General features: G+C 61.2%; 3 protein-coding genes across 3 annotated transcripts in view; 1 reads left to right on the top strand and 2 right to left on the bottom strand.

Moving 5' to 3' along the window:
- Positions 1-1,794: 1,794 nt before the first annotated feature.
- On the bottom strand, positions 1,795-8,937 carry NES (nestin). The gene is made up of 5 exons (XM_029286768.1): positions 8,128-8,937; positions 6,804-6,928; positions 6,129-6,202; positions 4,095-5,669; positions 1,795-3,632 (listed from the first exon to the last, which is right to left on the bottom strand). The coding sequence occupies exons 1-5, from the start codon at positions 8,935-8,937 to the stop codon at positions 1,795-1,797; spliced, it is 4,422 nt and encodes a 1,473-aa protein (XP_029142601.1).
- Positions 8,938-13,403: 4,466 nt separating this feature from the next.
- On the bottom strand, positions 13,404-18,269 carry HDGF (heparin binding growth factor). The gene is made up of 6 exons (XM_015828761.1): positions 18,183-18,269; positions 15,153-15,229; positions 14,727-14,865; positions 14,163-14,348; positions 13,802-14,067; positions 13,404-13,659 (listed from the first exon to the last, which is right to left on the bottom strand). The coding sequence occupies exons 1-6, from the start codon at positions 18,267-18,269 to the stop codon at positions 13,653-13,655; spliced, it is 762 nt and encodes a 253-aa protein (XP_015684247.1). The 3' UTR covers positions 13,404-13,652.
- PRCC (proline rich mitotic checkpoint control factor) overlaps positions 18,268-18,492 on the top strand; it is a 2,227-nt gene continuing 2,002 nt past the window's right edge. The window contains exon 1 of the mRNA XM_015828759.1: positions 18,268-18,471. Within this exon, the coding sequence (XP_015684245.1) occupies positions 18,268-18,471 (204 nt within the window). The remainder of the gene's footprint in view (positions 18,472-18,492) is intronic.

The raw sequence follows: 18,492 nt of genomic DNA, 5'->3' as shown, positions 1-18,492 counted from the left end.
TAATTATTATTATTATTATTATTATTATTATTATTATTATTATTATTATTATTATTATTATTATTATTATTATTATTATTATTATTATTAACATGTCCTCTTCCTGCCTGCGCATTAAAGAATTATTTCATCTTGATAGATCAGCTTTTTTTTCAGGATGGCCGATCATGGCAGCGACCCTCCCCCCTCCCAAGAACGAGCACCCCCCAAGAGGTGAAGCAAAACACAAGAGAATTTGTACAGGGTAAGAAACCAATTGCTTTATTAGTGTCTCGGAGGCACCAGGTGGAGCTCCGGTGTTTTATCATCCTAGCTTTATCGTGGAAGGCACTGAAGTGTGAGACAAAAATGTCTGTTTCTGGAACATCCCTCTTGCTCCCCATCCTCAGTTCTCCTCTGGAGAACTCTGCCCATGCTCTGAGGCTGGGCTTGGATCGGTGCTCGAATCCTTGTTTAAAAGAGGGTAGAGGAAATCAAGCCACGCCTGGGGAAATTTCTGCTCCCACTTTGCTAGCTTCTGCGAGCTGGGCAGATAAAACGAGGCTGGCAGAAACTCGCTGGTTTTTGAGTTTATTCCATGGGACCAAAACGCTGCCTGGGCCAGCTACAGGACTGGGGGGATTTCTCTCTTAATTATCTTCTTCCCAGGAGGATGCTGGGAAAGTAAGATTGGAAATATCAGATGCTAAACGAAGAACCTGGCCCTGGCGTGGCCAAATACAAATACCCCAGTTCCCAGGGCCCAACCCAGGCTGGCCAAATACTTAGCAGCCGATTGCCAGGGGCTTTCAAGAGTTGTGGCTTTTCCTCTCCCTCTTCAAAGCAAAAGAACAACTGGATATTTCTACCAGGGTTGTTAGATCGTCCCCATTCAAAAGCAGAGGCACCTTTGCCAACATGGGTATCCTGACACCCCCCCCCCCACACACACACAGAGAGATAAATGAGAGTGGATAACAGGAAAATGGATTCCTGGGAAACCAAGGAGAGAAGAAGGGGACGAGAAGGGAGCAGGGTCAAATCACATTTATACTGAAAATCCAGAGCTTTGTTCCACGTATTCCTTAAGTAAGGCACACTAGAAAGTTACAGGAGTCACTATTTGAAAAAAAATCTCCCTCTAGATCAGGGGTAGTCAACCTTGGCTCTTTTATGACTCCTGGACTTCAACTCCCAGAATTCCTGAGCCAGCTGCATGCAGAATTCTGGGAGTTCTGCAGCCGGCATGCTGGGGAATTCTGGGAGTGGAGAGGCTGGGAAACTCCGCACTATAGGTGAAGCCCTTCTGACCCAGACAATGGCGGGGAGGAGGGGATGTCGTAAAAGTTTGCCTGGACAGCTTCAAGGTGCCTCACTTAGAAAAACAGGGTCTGAGACTGGATCTTACTAAACAACTTATTTTCCCTGCTGGGCACAACTAGAGGCAGATGAAACATAACATTTTCTTTTTTTTTTAAAAAAAAAAAACAATTTTGCCAAATTGCTGGTTACAGTTAAGGTGAAGACAAAAGCTATGAGAAACTCAACTTGAGTGCCTTTCTTTCTTTTAAAAAAGAGGGTTTGTTTTTTTTAAAAAAAAAAGTCTATCAGGAAAATGTTAAAGGGCTGCAAATGTTGCCTAACCAAGCTTTTGATTGTCAGTGGGGGTCTCTCTCAGGCTTTGGAAGGAAGGAAGGAAGGAAGGAAGGCAGCTAGAAAAACGGGAAAATTTGTGGAACTGGAACAGAGGGGGTGCCTTTAGCAGGAATCAAACTGGTTGCCACTGGCTGGGATGAGTGGCCGGAAGGGGACCTTTCAGTGGTCTTCTGAGGGCTGGAGGTCCAGGTCCCCTTCCGGCCGGAATTCCAAGGGTTGGTGCCGAATCTCGTCCCCGAATAGAAAGGGCCGGGGCTCCAGCTTGGTTTCTTTGCCTCCTTTCCCATGGCTCTTCTGCCGTGGGTCCTCCAGGAGGTTCTCCTCTAGGGCCTCCTGGCCTTCCAGATGCAGGGAGACCTTTCCGAGACCTTCAGGGCTGATGCCTCCGCTTCTAAGCCCTTCTTCACCGCCTGGGATTGGGGGGGGACTGTGGCTTAGGGTCTCTGCCATGGGGAAGGGGCCCTCCGTGCAGAACTGTGGGGTGATAGTCACCCTCTTGATGAAGCCATCATCTCCAGGAGGGTCTGTCTCCTCCTGCCCGTTGAGGCCGTTGAGAAGTTCGCTTGGCAGGTCTTCCAGGCTTGCTTCCTCCTGGAGCCCGTTAGCCTGGCTCTCCAGCAACGGGTGGGCTTCCCTCGGGACGGGAGATGACCCTTCCGGAGCCTCTGGGGAAAGCCGGGGCGGTCCCCGGTCCTGACCTGCAGGGGGGGCATAGGGGGACCTCTCTTCTGGGGACCCCAGGCCTCCCAGCTCCTCCTCCGCTGCCTTCATCAACTCCTGGTTAAACTCCAGAGCTTGTTCCACAATTTCCAGAATATTGGGGTCTCCCTGGCTGTCTAGAGAAAGGCCCACCACGTCTTCTGGGAATGTCTCAGGGAAGCTGCTTCCTGGGGGATCTTCCACGGTCACCGTTTTCTGCTGGATCAGATCTTCTGGGTCCAAGACGGGGGAGCCTTCGTCCTCACCGGATTCCAGCAGGTCAGACTCCACAGCCCGCCTTGGGCCAGGCAAAATGCTCTCACCTTCCAGCACTATTTCTCCCAAATGAGCCACGCTGGTCAGGGGCGAAACCTTGGCAGGGGCCACAACTGTAGCCTCTGGGTCGCTAAATTCCAAGGGCCCCTGATCTTCCTCCTCCTCCTCCTCCTCCTCCTCCTCCTCGTGCTGGCTATAGCGGGCGTCCAACCCATCTGTTGGGAACCCACCGGGATCTCCTGGCCCCACCTCTTCCTTGGGGACCCCTGGCCCTCTGGCCACCTCGCTCTCCTGCCAAGGGTCTTCCTCGGGCGCTCGGCCTGGGGCCCCTTCCAGTTCTTCCTGCTCATCCTCTCTGGGGACCCCAGACTCCCCAGGACCCATATCCTCCCCCTCTCCTGTGAGCGGTGATCTTTGGACCCCGGCTTCTGCCGGACCCTCTGCGGCCAGCAGCTCTTCTGAGCAGGGCCCGACTTCCTCAGAGAGAGACTGTGGACTGTGTCCGCTTTCTCCCTTTGGAGCGCCTTCCTCCACTCCGTCCTCCTCGACACTTGCGGCGTCTTCTCCTAAAATGGGGGCCTCGGACTCTGGGGCCACAGGAGGCATCTCTTCCCTCTCCAAGGAAGGAAGGGGTGGAGTCTCGGGCACGGTCAGCCCATTGTCCAAAGCCGGGGGGGCTGGCAACGTCTCCCCTAGCAGGGCGTTCTCCTCTCCAGCCCCACCTCTCTCCCTCTGGGAATCTGGGACGGTTTCTAAATGTTTGGGGGTCTCCTCGGACCCTGAACCCTCCCCCCGGGCAACGGAGTCCTCCGCAGGCGCCTCGGTCTCTGGGGGGGAGTCTTGGACTTCTTCTGGACAGGTGGTCTCTTCCCTGGAGGCTGGTGGCTCTCCTGCCTGGGGAGGGTCCAGCCCCAATTCTCTGTCTTCAGAGCCCTCGGGGGCATTTCCCTCCTTCGGCAGCAACGTTCCTGCCACAACAGCCCCACGGACCTCTTCCATCTCGAGGGCATCCATGATGTCTTCTGTTTCCGACACTCCAGAGATTGTGTCACTTGTCCCTGAGCCTCTTTCCTCCACGTTGCTCCCTTCAGCTTGCCATGGGGTCCCTGAGAACCCTCCTCCTCTTCCTCCTCTTCCTCCTTCCTCCTGTTCCTCCGGGGTCTGCTCTTCAGGCACCTCCGTTCCTTGCTCCTCTTGAAGCATCTCCTGCACCTGGAGGCTTGCTGCGTCCTCCCCTGGGAAGGCCACCCCCCGTTCCCAGGTACTTTTGGGTGCCTCCCCATCCAGGGGCCCTTCGGTCTCCATTGTTCCTTCATCTCCCGTATCTTCTGTGGGAAGAGATCTGACGACATCTCTCTCCTCCTCCTCCTCCTCCTCCTCCTCCTCCTCCTCTTCTGCGGCTTCCCTGCTCTCGACCTTCTCTGGCTCATCTGCCGAGATGCCATCTTCATCTAGGGCAGAACTTGAGCTTCTGGGCTGGGCACCTTCGGTGCAGAAGAGCTCAGAGTCCAGACCCTTCGGCTGGTTCTCTTCCTCTGGCGGAGCAGAATCGGCCTCCTGAAGAAGCTCTTTGTGGCTCTCCACGCTCTTCTGCTCCCCCACCGGGAAGAGAGCTGTTTGGTGTTCACCTGCAGACGATGCTGTAAGGATGGCGGGTGACGGGTCTTCCTCGGCTGGGCTGCCTGCCACCTCCAGGTGCTCCCTCTCAAACAGCCCGGCCTGCAGATCGCACGGTTCACCTTCCCTGGGGGGACTCTGGGGGTCTTCTCTTCCCTCAAAGAGAAGGTCTTCTGGGCTGACCATCTCCACTTCTTCTGTCCCTCCATGGACCTCCTCTGGCTTCACTTCCGGGGCTCCCTCGGGGATGTCAGAGGGGGGGCTGTCAAGCTCCCAGCCTTCCTGGTTGCCGCTCACCTTTGCAAGGGCCTCTGAGTTCCTGGGTGCTTCTCCCAACGGATTCCCCAGCGTCATCCCCAGGAAGGCCGGCAGCTCCTCATCCGTCTCGCCCTCCTTCCATTCCGGAGACCCCCTTTCTTCGTCCCCCTCCTGTTCTCCAAGGACCAGAACTGCCCCACCTTCTTCCGCCCTCTCTACCCTCGGCGGTCCTGCTCCCAGGGCCCAGGGGGCCTCTGCCTCCAAGGCCTCCCAAGCCTCCTCCGGCCCATGCAGCTCAGCCCAGGCTTCCTGGCCACCGTTGACCTCTGCAAAGTCTTCACAGACCTGGAGGTCCTCCAGGGGATCGGCGGGCTGGCTCTCCCCTGTGTGATCTTCCCGGGCCTCCTCGGTAGGACTCGGGGGAAGAGTGTCCTTCGTCTCCTCTTCCAGGGATGAAGCGCCGTCAGAAGAAATGTCTGCTTGGCTTTTGACCGCCTTGAGCAAGCTGGATTCAAGGTGGGTTTCTTTGGGGCTCACTTCCTGGATCGCAGTTTCTACGGCTTCGGTCACCATCTGGCTCAGAAAAGGCCCATTCAGGACTTCCCTCTCGGCTGGTGGCTCGTGGCGGAGCCGTGTCTCTTCCTCCTCCTCCTCCTCTTCTTCTTCCTCCAGCCCCTTTTCTCCAAAGGCTTTTCCTTCCTCCCCTCCTCTACCTTCGGCCTCCCTCTCCACTCCCTTTTTGCTCTCCTCTCCTTGATCCAGGCTCTCGGGGGACCTTCCCGAAGCCTCTTCCAGCTCCAGGGAGTGGAAAGCCAGAGGGGGCTGTGTGCAGAAGATGGACTGGGCCAGGCTCTCCAGCTGGGTGACCGTCACCCTCTGGCTGTGCTGGGAGGCGTCCAGCCGAAAGGCAGAGGCCTCCTTTGGCGGCGGCGGAGGCAGCAGCAGCAGCCCGTCGGCGCTTCGGCTGGCCTGAGAGTGCCGGAGGGAGGCGTTGGCCTTTTGGAACTCCCTGGCCGCGGAGCTCGGGCTCTTCGCCCCCCAGGGGGCCGACTCGACTTTGCTGTGGAACCCCCGAAGCTTTGGGAAGGCGGCAAGGCTGGGGCGGACATCCCAGCTCCCCGAGCGGCCCCCGTCCATCGACGGCCCTGGCAGCCTGCCGTGAGCCGACTCGGTTATTGTCGCATCTGCAAGCAAGAGAAATGGGGAGCATGAGGAATGGCTGCTGGACTCACCTGGAACCAGGTGATCCTCTGCTAAGACTGATCCGCTCAGGCAGATCTGCCCCACTTTGAGAAAAGTCACCATGGCAGGGGGTGGGGGGGCAGGACAGCAGAGCCTCTGGGTAAAGGTCTGCAAAGCATCCTAAGGGGAGGATCGGCCCCTCTCTCTCCCAACAGCAATGGGTTTCCTCTGGCCATTTTTGGTGCGAAAAGTAATTTAGCACCACCCACATTTTTCCTGGGGGACTCAGAAATTACGAAGGGGTGCTGGATAGACAAACGGGGAGTCGTGACCCGGTTAAGTTCTCTTTCTGGCTCAGGAAAAGCTCGGACTTTCCCTGCTGAAAGGCAGCCCTGTGGTGGGCTCAGATTTTTACCACTCTTCAGGCCTCCCCCCACCCCAAGCCCCCCACTCACCCCTACCTCGGAGCCCCCTGGCCAGCTGTAGATCAGTGGCTGGCAGCTGCAGCCTGGCGCTCTCGGCTTCCAAGAGGGTCCTGCAAGACAGAGAGGGAGGGGGAGAAGCGCTTGGGGGTCGTTTCTGGTGCTGGTTCCTCAGCCAGGCCTCCTCCACCTTCCCAGCGTTGGGAGGCTCACCCCCTTCCCCCCCCCGCGCGAGTCAGGAGGGGCGGGGGCTGGCAGGAGCAGGCTGGTGGTGACATCATGCGAGTCTGCTGGCCTCCCCCCCCTTACCGGCCCGCGGGGCCATTCTCATGCTAATGAAACAGGAACCCCCCCCTCGCCTCCTTTTATGTGGGAACCGTCTGGGGGAGGAGAAGGGAAGGGGGCAGAGGGGAGGTTCCCATGAGATTCATGGGGGGGGGGCAGCGGGGCCGTCTGCAAGGAAGGAGGCAGAGACGCGCGGGGCTCCCGTCCGTTGCGCAGGAGAAAGAAGCGGGTCGGGGGCTCCGGGGCCCCTGAATGGGGCAAAGGGGGGTCGGGGGGGAGCGCAGCGGCTGCTGTGCCTAAAGGCAGCGGCTGCCCCCCCCGGCTTTGTTTTAGAGCCCGCCCCGTCCAGCCCTCTCGGTGGCCGGGCGAGGTGCGGCGGGGAGACTCGGGGGGCTGCGCGCGGCGGGGCGGGGGGCGTCCCTCCCTCACCTGTAGGTGGCCACTTCGAGGCTGAGCGACATCTTCAGGTGCATGAGCTGCTGCCGGTCCTCCAGCACCTGGGCGATCTGGCCGCGCAGCGACTGCTTCTCCTCCTCCAGCGCCTCCATGGCCATCTGTGGGGCAGAGAAGGAGAGCCCGGCAGGGTCAGCCACCGAGGCCCGGGGCGGGGGGCAGGGTCTGCTTTCTGGGGGCAAAGGGGGTGCATGCTGCAGGAGGCCCCGAGGATGGTCCAAGTGGGGCTCTGGGACAGGACCCCCCCTCCCCTCCCCGCCGGCAACTGCAGGGAAATCCCGCGTGTCTGCCACGCGAGTGGGTGTGGCGGCAGCCCAGCGCTGAGTTTTCAAAGTCTTCTTTTGTTCTGCTATATTAATATACTCCAGCCTGGAATCTTGGCCCGGCCCGGCCCCCTTCCTCACTCTCAGCCCGTTTCCTTCAGATCGGGTCCAGCAAAAAGATTCAAGCGTGCCTTGCATCCCCTCCTCCCAATTCCAAGACACATACATCCCCCCCCCACACACACACAGGCATTCCTCTGCTCACAAAAGAAGTACTGGGAATGATTTGGTTAGTCCTGAGTGGGGCAGGGCGTGGCCCCCTCCCGCTGAGCTCTGGATGCAAGGACTGTGGAGGGTGTGTGTGTGTGTAGGGGGGCACTGACTGCCCCCCATCCCCAGGCGGGTGTATTTCAGCCTCACCTTCAGTGCTGGAAGGATAAGAAAAGATGAACCCAACTTTCTTTTCCTTCAAAACATCTCTGACTTTTTAGAAGTGCCCCTTCCCAGCTCCCTACCCCCCCCCCCCCCGCAATCAAGGGCTGCTTGGGCGAGGGTTGGGATTGCATTTATCAAAGGGGGGGGCACCCCAACAAATATGCAGTTCTTTCCAGAGACAGGCGAGAGAACGCACTGAAAGGAGGCCCGCCGTAATTAGTGGGTCTTTCACCTCCAAGCAGCAAATGGGGGGGGGGTTGCAGGGTGCTCCCCACTCCCCTCTGAGGAGGCTATGAACGGGGGGAGCAAGGGAGGGTGTCCATTTCACAAGGGACCCCTCGCCCCCACCCAAGAGGCAACAACACCCAGATTTGTGCAAAGCTGAGGTGACTCCCACCACCCTCCAGCTGCCCAGCCCAGCTTGTGTGTCTCAACCAGATGCCGATGGCTGAATCACAAGCCTTGGTTGCCCTTTTGCCAGCCACATTCCTTTTCCTTCCTACAAGCCACTTTTCTAAGCTTCTAAGGCGGGCAGCCGGGCGGGCATCCCCCAGCCCTGCTGGACTCAGAGGGGGGCTCCGTGCCAGCCACCCCACACCCACCTGCAGCTTCTCCGCGTCGCCCTGCTGCTGAGCCCACTGCTGGGAGAGGCTCTCTTCCAATGCCACCTTCCGGGCCTTATGGCTGGCCAGCTCCTTCTCCAGCTGTTGCAGCTGCAGCTGGTTCTGCCGGTTGCGTTCGGTGGCCTTCCAGAGGTTCTCCTTGGCTTCGCAGAGGGAGGCCTCCAGCTGCGAGACCTCCGTCTTGTAGGTCTCCACCGCTCCTTTCCAGATGTTGGAGAGCCTTTTGGCGTAGTCTTCCACTTCCACCGGCTGGAAGCAGACGGGCACCGCCCGGAAGCCGTCCAGGCTCTGGGAGAAGCTGGTCATCTCCTGCTCCAGCCTCAGCAGCTCCTCTTGGTGGGCCTCCACCAGGTCTTCCACCTCTTTCTCCAGCTGGGTGGCCTTCTCCCTCAGCCAAATGTGGGCCCGCTTCTCCTCCTCCATCTCCTTCTTGCCCATGGACAGGAGCATCTTGGCCTCCTCCTGCGCTGCCCTCTCCCTCTGGCAGTGGCTTCTCACCCGCTGGGCCTCCTCGTGGAGAGAGTCCCTGGCCAGCTCCGCCACACACTTCTCCTGATAGGCACGGTCCAGGGTGACCCGGAGCGCGGCCACCTCCGCCTCGTACTTGGCCCTCCAGGGGGTCTCCACCAAGCCCCCCTTCAGGCCTTCGATCTCGGCTTTCAGCAGCTCGTTCTCCTCTTCCAGGAACTTCACCCTGGCCAGGTAGGCCTCCAGACGCTTGTTGAGGTCCCACATCTGGAGGGAGTCCTCTCCCAAGGGCCGTGAGGAGTACCCGAGGAAGCTCTCCATCTTCCGGGCGCCTTTCGGAGGCAGAGTCCAGCCAAGAGACAGAGAGAGAGAGAGAGAGAGAGAGAGAGAGGGAGGGAGCCAGGCTGCTGCTGCTGAACGAGGGCTGGGCAGCTCCGCACCACTATTCATAGGGAGGGGAGGCTCCTGGGCAAGGAGGCGGGGCTTAACACCTCCCCCCTCCCTCCCTCCCTGCCCCCCATCGCCGGGGAAGAGCGGCATTCCTGGAGAAGCTGGGTGGGAGGAAAGAAGTCTCGCGGATGCCTCTTCAGCAGCTGTTCCCCTCTGGCTGGGGTGTCCCCCCCCCCAGAAATCAAGAAACTCCTCAGCATCTCCCTGGTAGGGGGGCTCCCCAAGTTGCCTCATCTTCTCTCTCTCTCTCTCCCCCTCCCCAATTTCTCTCTGAATCCACGCCACCATGTGCCTCTGGAGCAAACAATGCCCGCGGGAGGGAGGGAGGGACTCTAAAATGTGTGGGGCAGAAGATGCCAAAAGAGAGCAGTGGCATTTCAGAGCCCCCCCCCCCACAGCTGTGATGAGCTGGGTTCCAGGCAGGCTTTTTTTTGGGAGGGGGGGCTCTTTTCCTTTCTCGCCAAATGCACGGATGGCAATCATTTGGGGGGAGTCTCTGTTCTGTGCGCCCCACCTACCTTATTGCTTCCGGTCAGAAAGGCAACTTTTTAGAGAAAGTCCAAAGGGGTGTTTGTGGAGGGGGGGGAGTGGATGAGGAGTTGGGGGAAGCAGGGTGGGTTTCCAAGGGGGGACCAGGCTGTCTGGGATGCCACAGAAGAGACACCCGGTGCCCTTGGATGGAAACGCAGCCTCCCCCAAAGAGTGCAAGGGCGCCATCTGGTGGACAGAAGGGCCAAGGGTGGAGCGGGCTCTTGGGGGGCCCCTGCCACTCCAGAGTCTCCCCTTTTCCTTTGGGATCTGACGGACGGCGAGTTCTGTGCAAAGATGCTTCTAGCTATGGGGCCGGAGAGCAGAACCCCTCCCCCTTTGCAAAATGATGGGGCGAAGAAGGCTTGATGGTGGGGCAGGGACGCGGTGATGAGGGTGGTGGTCCCATGCAGCCTCCATTCCCCGCCATTCAGTCAGAACTGAAGAAGCTTCTTGGATGAGAAGCGAAAGGTCTTCAAAGAAAAATAAGAAAGTCCAGTTGCCTTTGGGTTAATCCCGTGCCCTCAGAATGATTTATTTGACGTTTGTGTGCACACGTGTGTATGTGTGTTTTTCTCTGTGCGTTGCGGGAGAGGCTATAAAGATTTTAATTAGTACAGAAACAGTAGAACCGAAACCAATTTTGGCCTTCAGGAACTGGCAACGTCTCTGGGGGTGACTAGAGGCGCCAGACCAGCCACTAAGGTTGCCATGACTCGCAGGAAGCTCACCCCAAACTCTCATCAGGGGGTCCCCAAGCCAAAGTCCCTCCCTCTTCTTTTGGGGGTGCCCCCCACCCCACCCCGTGCGGTGACTTCGAAAGCAGAAGACTTTCCAAAAGCTTTATTGAGGGCAGGCGGGGATTTCTGCCTCCACCAGCCGGCCGGAGGTCGGTGGATCCATCGGGGGCGCGTTCCGGGCCGTCGGGCGCCTCGCCTCTTCCCTCCTGGCAGCCGGCAGCGCGGGGGGCAGCCAGGGTGGGCCGTCCTCCGCCTCCTCCTCCTCCTCCTCCTCGTCCTCTTTCTCCTCTTGGTCGTCCCCGGAGAGCTCGCGCGGGGGCACCTGGATGCCCAGTTCCGCCTCCACCCGCCACAGCCGGCTCCGCACCCGGCGCAGTTGGCCGCGCAGCGCCTTGATGGAGCGGACGCACTCCTGGCAGCTCCGGTAGTCTCTTTGCCCTGAGAAGCAGAAGAGCAGCCTCGGGGCTCCGCCAGCCAGGCCCCCCTCCTTCCCGCAGCGCCGCCCCCCCGACACCTCCCCAGGGCGCAAAGCAGAGCCCCGGACCCGCCGCGCGTCCTCAGCCGCGGAGCAGGACGCAGCTCTTGGAGCCGGACCCCGAGACCTGCCCGGAGGAGGCGCCCCAACCGGCGGACTCACGGTCGTGGAGGTGGCGCTCCTGGCGCTCCAGGAAGGTCTCCAGCGCCTCGTGCAGGTCGGGCAGGTGCGGCGGCAGCGGCGGCGGCGGGGCGGGCGGAGGCGGGGGCTCGGGGAGCAGCAGCAGGGAGCAACCGGAGAGGGGGGCGGCGGCGGCGGAGATCCCCTGGCGCCAGGAGGCCAGGGCCAGCAGCTCGGACGGAGGCGGCGAGGGGCGCCTCGGGAAAGAGCCTGCCGGAGCAGAGAGGGCAACGTCGGCCGAAGCACCGGGGGAGGCGCGCAGGGGGGGGGGCGGGGGCGGGCCAGGGAGCGGCCGGTGATCCGGGCGCACCTTCTGTTTCCCGGCGCTGCAGGCGGACCTCGGCGCGGATGAGTCTCCGGCGGCTGCGGCAGATCTGCAGGCTGAGGGCGCGCAGGGCGCGCGGGAAGTCCCGGCAGCTGCGTCGGATCCTCAGCTCTGGAGCGGAGGGAGAGCGAAGGGCAGGATTCGGCGGCGCCCGGAGGGGGGGGTCAGTGGCCCCAGGAGCCCGGATACTTACGCCCCCGGAGATACTGGCCCTGCAGCGCCTTCAGCGCCTCCAGCCGCTCTTGCAGCGCCTCCAGGCTGAGCGCGGGGCCCGGCGCCCGCTCCCGGGGCTGGCTGGCCGAAGGCGGCGGGGCTGCGAAGTCGAGGGAGCCCGAGCTGGAGGCCGGCGGAGGCGAAGGCGGAGGGGACGGCGAAGGAGGCGGCGGCCTCGCTGCAAGGGGCAGGAGAAGCGGCTCAACGGGAGGGCGGGAAGCATCGGCACCGGAGCGCTGCTGCCCGGCCCATCCCGGGGCTGCCCTTGCCCGGGGGAGGGGGCCAGACCCCGGCCCAGCACTCACCATCTTCTGTCTCTTCTCTCTTCCCGGGGAGGCTGCTGAGAGGACCAAGAAGGGTCATCAGGAGCAGCCCAGGGTCCCCAGGGCCAACCCCCCCCCTCCTCCAGCATCCTCTGACTGGCCCTCGGCCCACCTCGAGGGAGCTGGGAGACCCCCGGTGCTGCCCAGAGGGGGCCACGGTAAACTCTGCGAGTGGCAGGAGCACAAAAGCCACCCGAGGCCTCCGTGATGGTTCCGGGCAAGGTGGGGGGCATCCTTCGCAGAAGCCCCTGGACTCCCAGCCCACCCACCCCTTCTCCAGAGACTCTGCCCACGCGGGGCACGTCTGGGCTCTGATCGTCCAACCCAACCAGTGTCAAGGAGATGAAGAGGCAAAACCGCCTCCCTTGGCCCGATCCGTTTGGAGGGACGTTGGGGCTCCCAGGGGCCACTCACTCGCGGTTGCTGTCACGGCTGGGCCTGCGGGAAAGGAGAGGGGGGAGGGAGAGGCCCAAATGCATCAGGGCCTCCCTCTGGCTGGAAGGGCAGACTCCGGGAGCGGGACGGGGTGATGGGTGCTTGGGAAGAGGCTAAGGGAGAGGGGCCCCACCAAGTGCCTTTTCCCAAACCCAGCACCCCTCCAGCCAAGGGGCCCCTCTGGGGTTGAGGGTCCCTGCCTCTGTACAGGGGGGGGCTTCCTGTCCCATCAGTACCTGCCCCCTAAACAGGACAGCCAGCTTCCCATCCCACGGCCGAGGGGGCCTGTTTGACTTGCTGCCGCTGCTGCAGATTCCTGCCATCTCCAGGGCCCCGGATTCCAGGGCTTTGTGAGGTCAGAACTGCCACCTCCCAGCCCCCCACCCTCCAGAGCCCCCCCTCAAGATCTCTGCTGACGGGAGAGGCAGGCACAGAAGGGATCGATGGACCCCCATTTCAAACCCTTCCAAAATCTCAGGCAGTCTTCTTTCTGCTGGGAGAAAACACCCTGGCGGGGTAGCAGTCGGGTTTTTTTTGGGGGGGGGGGAGGACCAACCCACCCACCCCCAAAACTCAATTCAAATACAAGCCAGGGACCCAGTTCTTTAGGGAGGCGGTGGGTGTCTTTCCGCTGGTTCCATCCAAGTCAACGCCAAAGAGCTGTTCGATCATGGAGGTTTTTAATTTTAATTTTGATGGTCCCTTGGCCTCTTCCAGGCTGTCTGTGAATGCCCCCCCCCCCTGCCCCCAAGCCTTTGCAGCAGCCCCCCCTCACTAAATTGTGCAAGGCATCTGTGGAACACCCGAGCCCTTCCTGGGGGAGGCAACTTTGTGTAAGCCCTGAGAACAAGGCAAGTGGGGGCCAGGCTGCATTCCCCCCCCTCCTCCTGTTTTGGGAGTCCTCGTTTTCCACCAACCAATTGCAGTAGCCAAGGGGCACCCCCTCCCCCTGGGACTCCTAAGGATACCCACACCCTGTGCAAAAGGCACCTTTGCAAACCCCCCCTTTCACAGGAGACCCCCTTTTCGGTGAAGGAGGGGGCTGTGGCGGCCCCTGCTTTCCAAAGAGGCAACGACAAGGCACGGCTGTGTGTGTGTGTTTTTTTTAAAAAGGCATCCAGCTGCGTTTATTCCAAAGTGACCGATCGGTAGAGTCCCTCTAGAAATTAGGACTAGCTCAAAGCGTAGGACCGGCGAAAACGGGCCGGGCCAGGAGAGATGCAGGGCGGGCTGGGCAGAGACCGTTTCCTGTTCCTGGGGTGGAAAGGTCGGATCGCGCTCCCTCCCTGCCCAGCGCCGGACACACGGAAAGGAGAGGCGGTTGCAGTCTGGTTGGTAGCACCAGGGGCCGAAGAGCAGACGGCCGGCTACGGGCTGCAGGAGGGGGAGAAGAACAGGATGGAAACGGAATTCTGCGATTTGCCACCTCCCCCCCCAGCAAGGTGATACTCAAGATAGACTCTGCTGGTCCATGGAGGTTCCACCCGGCTCCCCCTTCTCCACCGTGCCTGCCTACCTCTTCTCATCATCTCTGCTTTCCTCCTCTTCTTCCTCTTCTTCCTCCTCCTCGTCTTCCTCTTGGGCAGCCTTTTCCTTCTTCTCTTTTGCTCCGGGCACGTCGGTGGGGGGGCTGCCACCCCCACCACCGTTCTTCCCCTCGCCCCCTGGTTCCAGCAGAGCCGGCTTCTTCGGATTCCCGGCTTCGTCCTCACGGCTCATCAGCTTCTCCCCAGCCGCCTCCGCCTGGTCCTCCCCGTCTTTCATGCGCTTGGGGGAGGGGTCCTGCCAAGGGGGCCAGCCGCTCTCAGTGAAGGGGGGGAGGGCAGAGAGGGCAAGTCCCGGGGCCACCCTCCCGCCAAGGCCCGCAGGCGCCCTACCTCCGGGGCCTCTCGGGCCCGCCTCTTGTGGGCAGTCTTCTGGTTCTTCTCCCTGACCTGCTCGTCGATCACCAGGTCCCCCTCCTCTTCCTCTTCCTCTTCTTCCTCCTCGGGGCTGCCCCTCCTGCCAGCCTCGGGATCCTCCTTCGCCTTCCCCTCCTCCAGGGGGCGCTTCTTCTGAGCCGGCTGCCAAAGCAAGCTGCCATCAGCAGGAACCCCCCCCCCCCGGGAAGGGCCAGCGGGCAGGCCTGGACCCCGGGGGAGGAGTGAGGCAGCGGGGCCGCAGGGCCCAAGGCTGCCTCGGTTTCCCCAGGGGAAGCAAACTCAGTCCTGGCTTCCCTGTTTACTCCCCTCTTGTATCAGCCTAGTAGTTAATGCTGAAGGGTCCTTGCTGCCCCCCTCCCTCCGGACGCTTCGTAGCTGTATAAAGGTATCAGAGCAACGGGGGGGGGGGGGCTCGGCCAAGGCAGCCCAGGGCCCCAGCAGAGCAGAAGCTCCCCCCTCTGGCCCTGTCCCACCCACCTCTGGCCCTGTCACACCCACCTCTGGCCCTGTCCCACCCACCTGGTACCCCGAGGCCTTGATGGTGGGGTCGTTTTCGATCTCCCACAGGCCTTCGCTGAAGCCTTTCCGCTTGCTGGTTTTGCCAAACTTCGCCTTGCACTCTTCGTAGGGAAAGAGATCCTTGGCACCCAAAAAGGCCCTGCGGGGGGGGGGGAGGGGAGGGAGAGGGGGAGATTGTCAGACTCCCCTGGCATGAAAAGGGCATCTGAAAAAAAGTGGGCAGGGCACATTTCCTAGCCGGTTGGAAGAGAAAGGGAGTAGAGAGAGCCCCCTCCAGCATCAGAGGCACTCTACCTTCTCCAGCTGAGGAAGGGATGACGCCCCTCCCTCCATCGCTGGATGAGTGTGGGGGGGGTTTTCCCTGTGGGCATCTCCCGGGGAGCAGCAAGGCCCTGATCCAGCACAGCTCCTCACAACATTACTCACGTCTCATGAGTCCCAAAGAAAAAGACCTGGTACTTGTTGGAAGTGGATTTCACAGCGGATTCCGGCATCTCATCAATCTGTGGGGGGGGGGAGAGAAAGGAGGGGTGTCGGATGCCCGCTTGGCTGGGGGCCCTGAACCAGTGCCGAGGCACAGCCTGGCACCTCCCCGGCCCTCCCTAAGCTCCTGTCTAGACGCCCCAGGCCGAGCAAACTCAGCGGAAGGGCCGTGGGGAGGAGCATCAGCAGAAGGGGAAGGAGGGGGCTAGCAGATGCCGGTCGAGCCCCCCTCCCCTTCTGCAAGGCCCTTAGCTTGCTCGCCCTTCCCCACAGCCCCTGGGCAGCAAAAGAGAGGCTGGAAGGAGCGGTGGGTCAGAGGGCCCCTCCCTGCCTGAAAGCCCCTCCTCTGGGGACTTTGGAGGAGGGGGGCTCGACTTGAGTGCGCCCCCTCTGTTCCCTGCAAACTCTTCCACAAAGACTTTCCAGATAACTCAAACCCAGAATATGACAACCGAGAGAAAAAAGATGAATCTCCTGCAGCCAAATTTGTGTTCTCTCACCCCCACCCCACCCCCCCAGGTCAGGAGATGCTGTGTGGGGGGGGGAGGACGACACGAGGCTCCACCCCCCAAAGGGGCGTCTTGTGTTTTGCAGTCCTGGGGTTTCATCTCCCTCCCGGTCCTGGAAGCCACAATCAAGCTGCCGCGCTTCACAGGAAGCCGGAAGCCGGAGAGCAAGGCAGAGCCCCCAGGGACAAAGGCAGTCTACCTTCGCACGCTGGATGCCCGCCAGCGCCAGCACGTGCCCAACACAAGCAGGCTTCTCCGGAAGTCAGCCACAGACTTTGCCCAAACAACTACCTGGCCCAGCCCTGCAAAATGGGGAGCCCCGGCTCCCGATCCTGGTTGCTCCTGACCCAGGGCTTGGTGGCTTCTGCTTAGTCACCAGGCCAGCCCACCCCCCAAGCCAGCCCACCCCCTCCAGGGCTTGGGTTTCCTTGCCCAACCAGTCAGCCAGGTCCAGAAAGGGCCCCTCCAGCAGCAAAAGCAGGGGCTGGGCCAGGAAGGGGGCTGCCCCTCTGCAAAGGGGGGGGAGGACGCAACCCTTTCCAATGGGGAGGAGCCAAGGCAGGCAGGAGGGGAGATTCAGCAAAATGGAGACCCAGCCCAGGCTAAACCTTGGAGGGCACCGCTGTATGTCTGGGAGAATTGGGGGCACTGCCTACCACAATCAGGAACCCCGGAGAGTGGGAAGAGAAGACCCCCCCCCCAACCATCTTGGGATCCTCCGAGGACTGCTGCTGCTCCCCTGTCTGAGTTTCTGACCAATCGTGATCACCTCCAGCCTATCTCTGAAAGCGGTAGAACTTTTATTCATGGTTCCCCAAGATAAGCTGGCTTTCCCGCTGGGAGGGGCTCCTCCCAAGCCAGGGCAAAGAGAGATTCCTGGCTCTTTTCTGCACAAAGGCCGTGGGCGTTCAGGGCAACACCCCCACTCGATTCCCCCCCTCCCCCACGCCCTTTGTGGGTTCCATCTTTTGCCCACATGCTGCGATTGTGATCCTGCCGAGTGCTCTCGTGGCTGATGCCTCAGGAGACGGGGCATGCCCCCCCCACCAGCTCTCCAGGTGCACCAGCAGACTTTGAGCAGGTTCCCCCCCCCAAAAAAAATGGGAAGCCCAGATGGACTTTCGGCTCTTTCCCCAAGGGAGCCCCCTCCCCTCTCTTCCAGCAAGCTAAACTTAGCATCTTTGTGACTCTCAGCACCCAAGGGCCAATTCAGCCCCCCCCACGGTCCCTAAAAAAAAAAAAAAGCCCCTCCCCCCTCCCCCCACTTTGCTGGCCTGGTGTCAGTCAGTTGGGCTCCCATTCAGGAAAAAAAAAAGCTGCCAGTGATTCATCGCTGTGGTTGCTAGACTGTTTAACCAGCGTTTCCCAACCCTGGCAGCTGGGACTTCAACTCCCAGAATTCCCCTGTGCAACTTCCAGGGCAAAGGCGGGCGGGACGCATTAGGAAAACTCCCCCCCTTCGTAGTTCACCTTCCTTAGGTGGGCATGCAGTGTGCACGCACCTTAGCAGTCCCTTACTCAAATGGAAACCTGCCTGTCCTGGCACGAAGCTTATCCCCACGTTAGCAGGCCCAGCCCAGCGTTGGCACGGCCGTGTGTGTGTGTGTGTGTGTGTGTGCGTGTGTGCGTGTGTCCTTGAATAACTGAATTTAGGATGACTTTATATCAAACCGATCTCAGCTGTATTTGCCTAAGAGCCCGCCTGTTGTTTTGGCTTGATCAACAACACCATCCACCGTTTTAGGGGAAAAAAAAGATTGGGAAACAGCCTCGTTTCTAGTCCTCAGGGTTACAAAACACGCTGCAAGTCCAAAACCCAAAAAACCACAGAGGCGGCAGCCAGCGTTGTCTCAAGAAATCTGCCACATTTGGGATCCTAATTAGCCACAACGCCAACATTGCTAGGAGGGAAGGGGGGGGCGCCATTAAAAACGCGCTGGGGTGCAAGATAAGTGGAGGCCAGTCTCTCTCCCCTCCCCCCCCAAAAAAGCTGGTCCCAAACCGGCCCCTTTCCAGCCAGACCCGTCTTCAGCCACTAACGCTTCGGTTCTCTCTTCCCAACCGTGCCCCGCTCTCCATCCCCGCCGCCGGTTCTGCAGAGGGAGACCCCCCCTCCCCAGCAGCGCCATGCGAAGAAAAGGCCGCTTCCCGCCGGGGTCCCGCCTGCCTCCAGGGCGGCCTCCACGCGGCTCCCACGCGGGGCACCTGCCGGCTGGCTCTCTTTTGCAGATCGGCCCGGCCGATCGCGGACTCCGCTCCCGGATTTTTCCAGCCCGGAGGTCGGAGCTGCGGAGGAAGGCAGGCCGCGGCGCCCAAGTTGAGAGATCCCCCCCCTGCCCGGCCCGGCGTTCGCCTCCCGCGCGGGAGAGGCCAGGCCCGGCGGCGCCACGGCGGAGCTGCCCGGGCAGCGCTTCCACCCACCCCCCCTCCACGGAGGCGAGCGAGCGGGCGCCCTTCCGCTTACCCGGGCGGGCCAGTGCGGGTAGCCCTTCATCTTGGCGAAGACCAGGTCGCCGCACTTGTAGTCGCGCGGGCGGCCGGAGCGGGACATGGCGCGGGCCGAGGGGCGGCTGCAGCGTCCCTGCCGAGGCCGGCTTTTGGCCGAGCAACAGGCGCGCCGGGGCCGCCGCCGCCTCCGCCTCTGCCGAGCGCTGCGCTGCGCTCGCTTGCAAGGGCCGCCGCCGGCGCCGGGCTCTTCGCACGCCTGGCTGCAGCGGGCGGAGGCGCCTGGCGGGGCCGGAGCAGCGCGGGAGGCGAGGCGGGGGAGCGGCGAG

Source organism: Protobothrops mucrosquamatus, unplaced genomic scaffold, assembly GCF_001527695.2.
Source record: "Protobothrops mucrosquamatus isolate PMUCROS unplaced genomic scaffold, P.Mucros_1.0 scaffold4865, whole genome shotgun sequence".
NCBI lineage: Eukaryota > Metazoa > Chordata > Lepidosauria > Squamata > Viperidae > Protobothrops > Protobothrops mucrosquamatus.
Note: the sequence above shows the minus strand (reverse complement) of the source record. Positions and strands in the feature narration are given on the sequence as shown.

Coding starts and splice junctions, on each gene's coding strand:
- NES (XM_029286768.1), bottom strand. CDS start 8,937: ATGGAGAGCTTCCTCGGGTACTCCTCACGGCCCTTGGGAGAGGACTCC. Junction 6,203..6,803: donor CTCGAAGTGGCCACCTACAG/GTGAGGGAGGGA, acceptor TCTGTCTTGCAG/GACCCTCTTGGAAGCCGAGA. Junction 3,633..4,094: donor TGAGCTCTTCTGCACCGAAG/GTGCCCAGCCCA, acceptor TGTCGGAAACAG/AAGACATCATGGATGCCCTC.
- HDGF (XM_015828761.1), bottom strand. CDS start 18,269: ATGTCCCGCTCCGGCCGCCCGCGCGACTACAAGTGCGGCGACCTGGTC. Junction 15,230..18,182: donor ACCCGCACTGGCCCGCCCGG/GTAAGCGGAAGG, acceptor CCCCCCCCACAG/ATTGATGAGATGCCGGAATC. Junction 14,068..14,162: donor GGGCCCGAGAGGCCCCGGAG/GTAGGGCGCCTG, acceptor CCCCCTTGGCAG/GACCCCTCCCCCAAGCGCAT.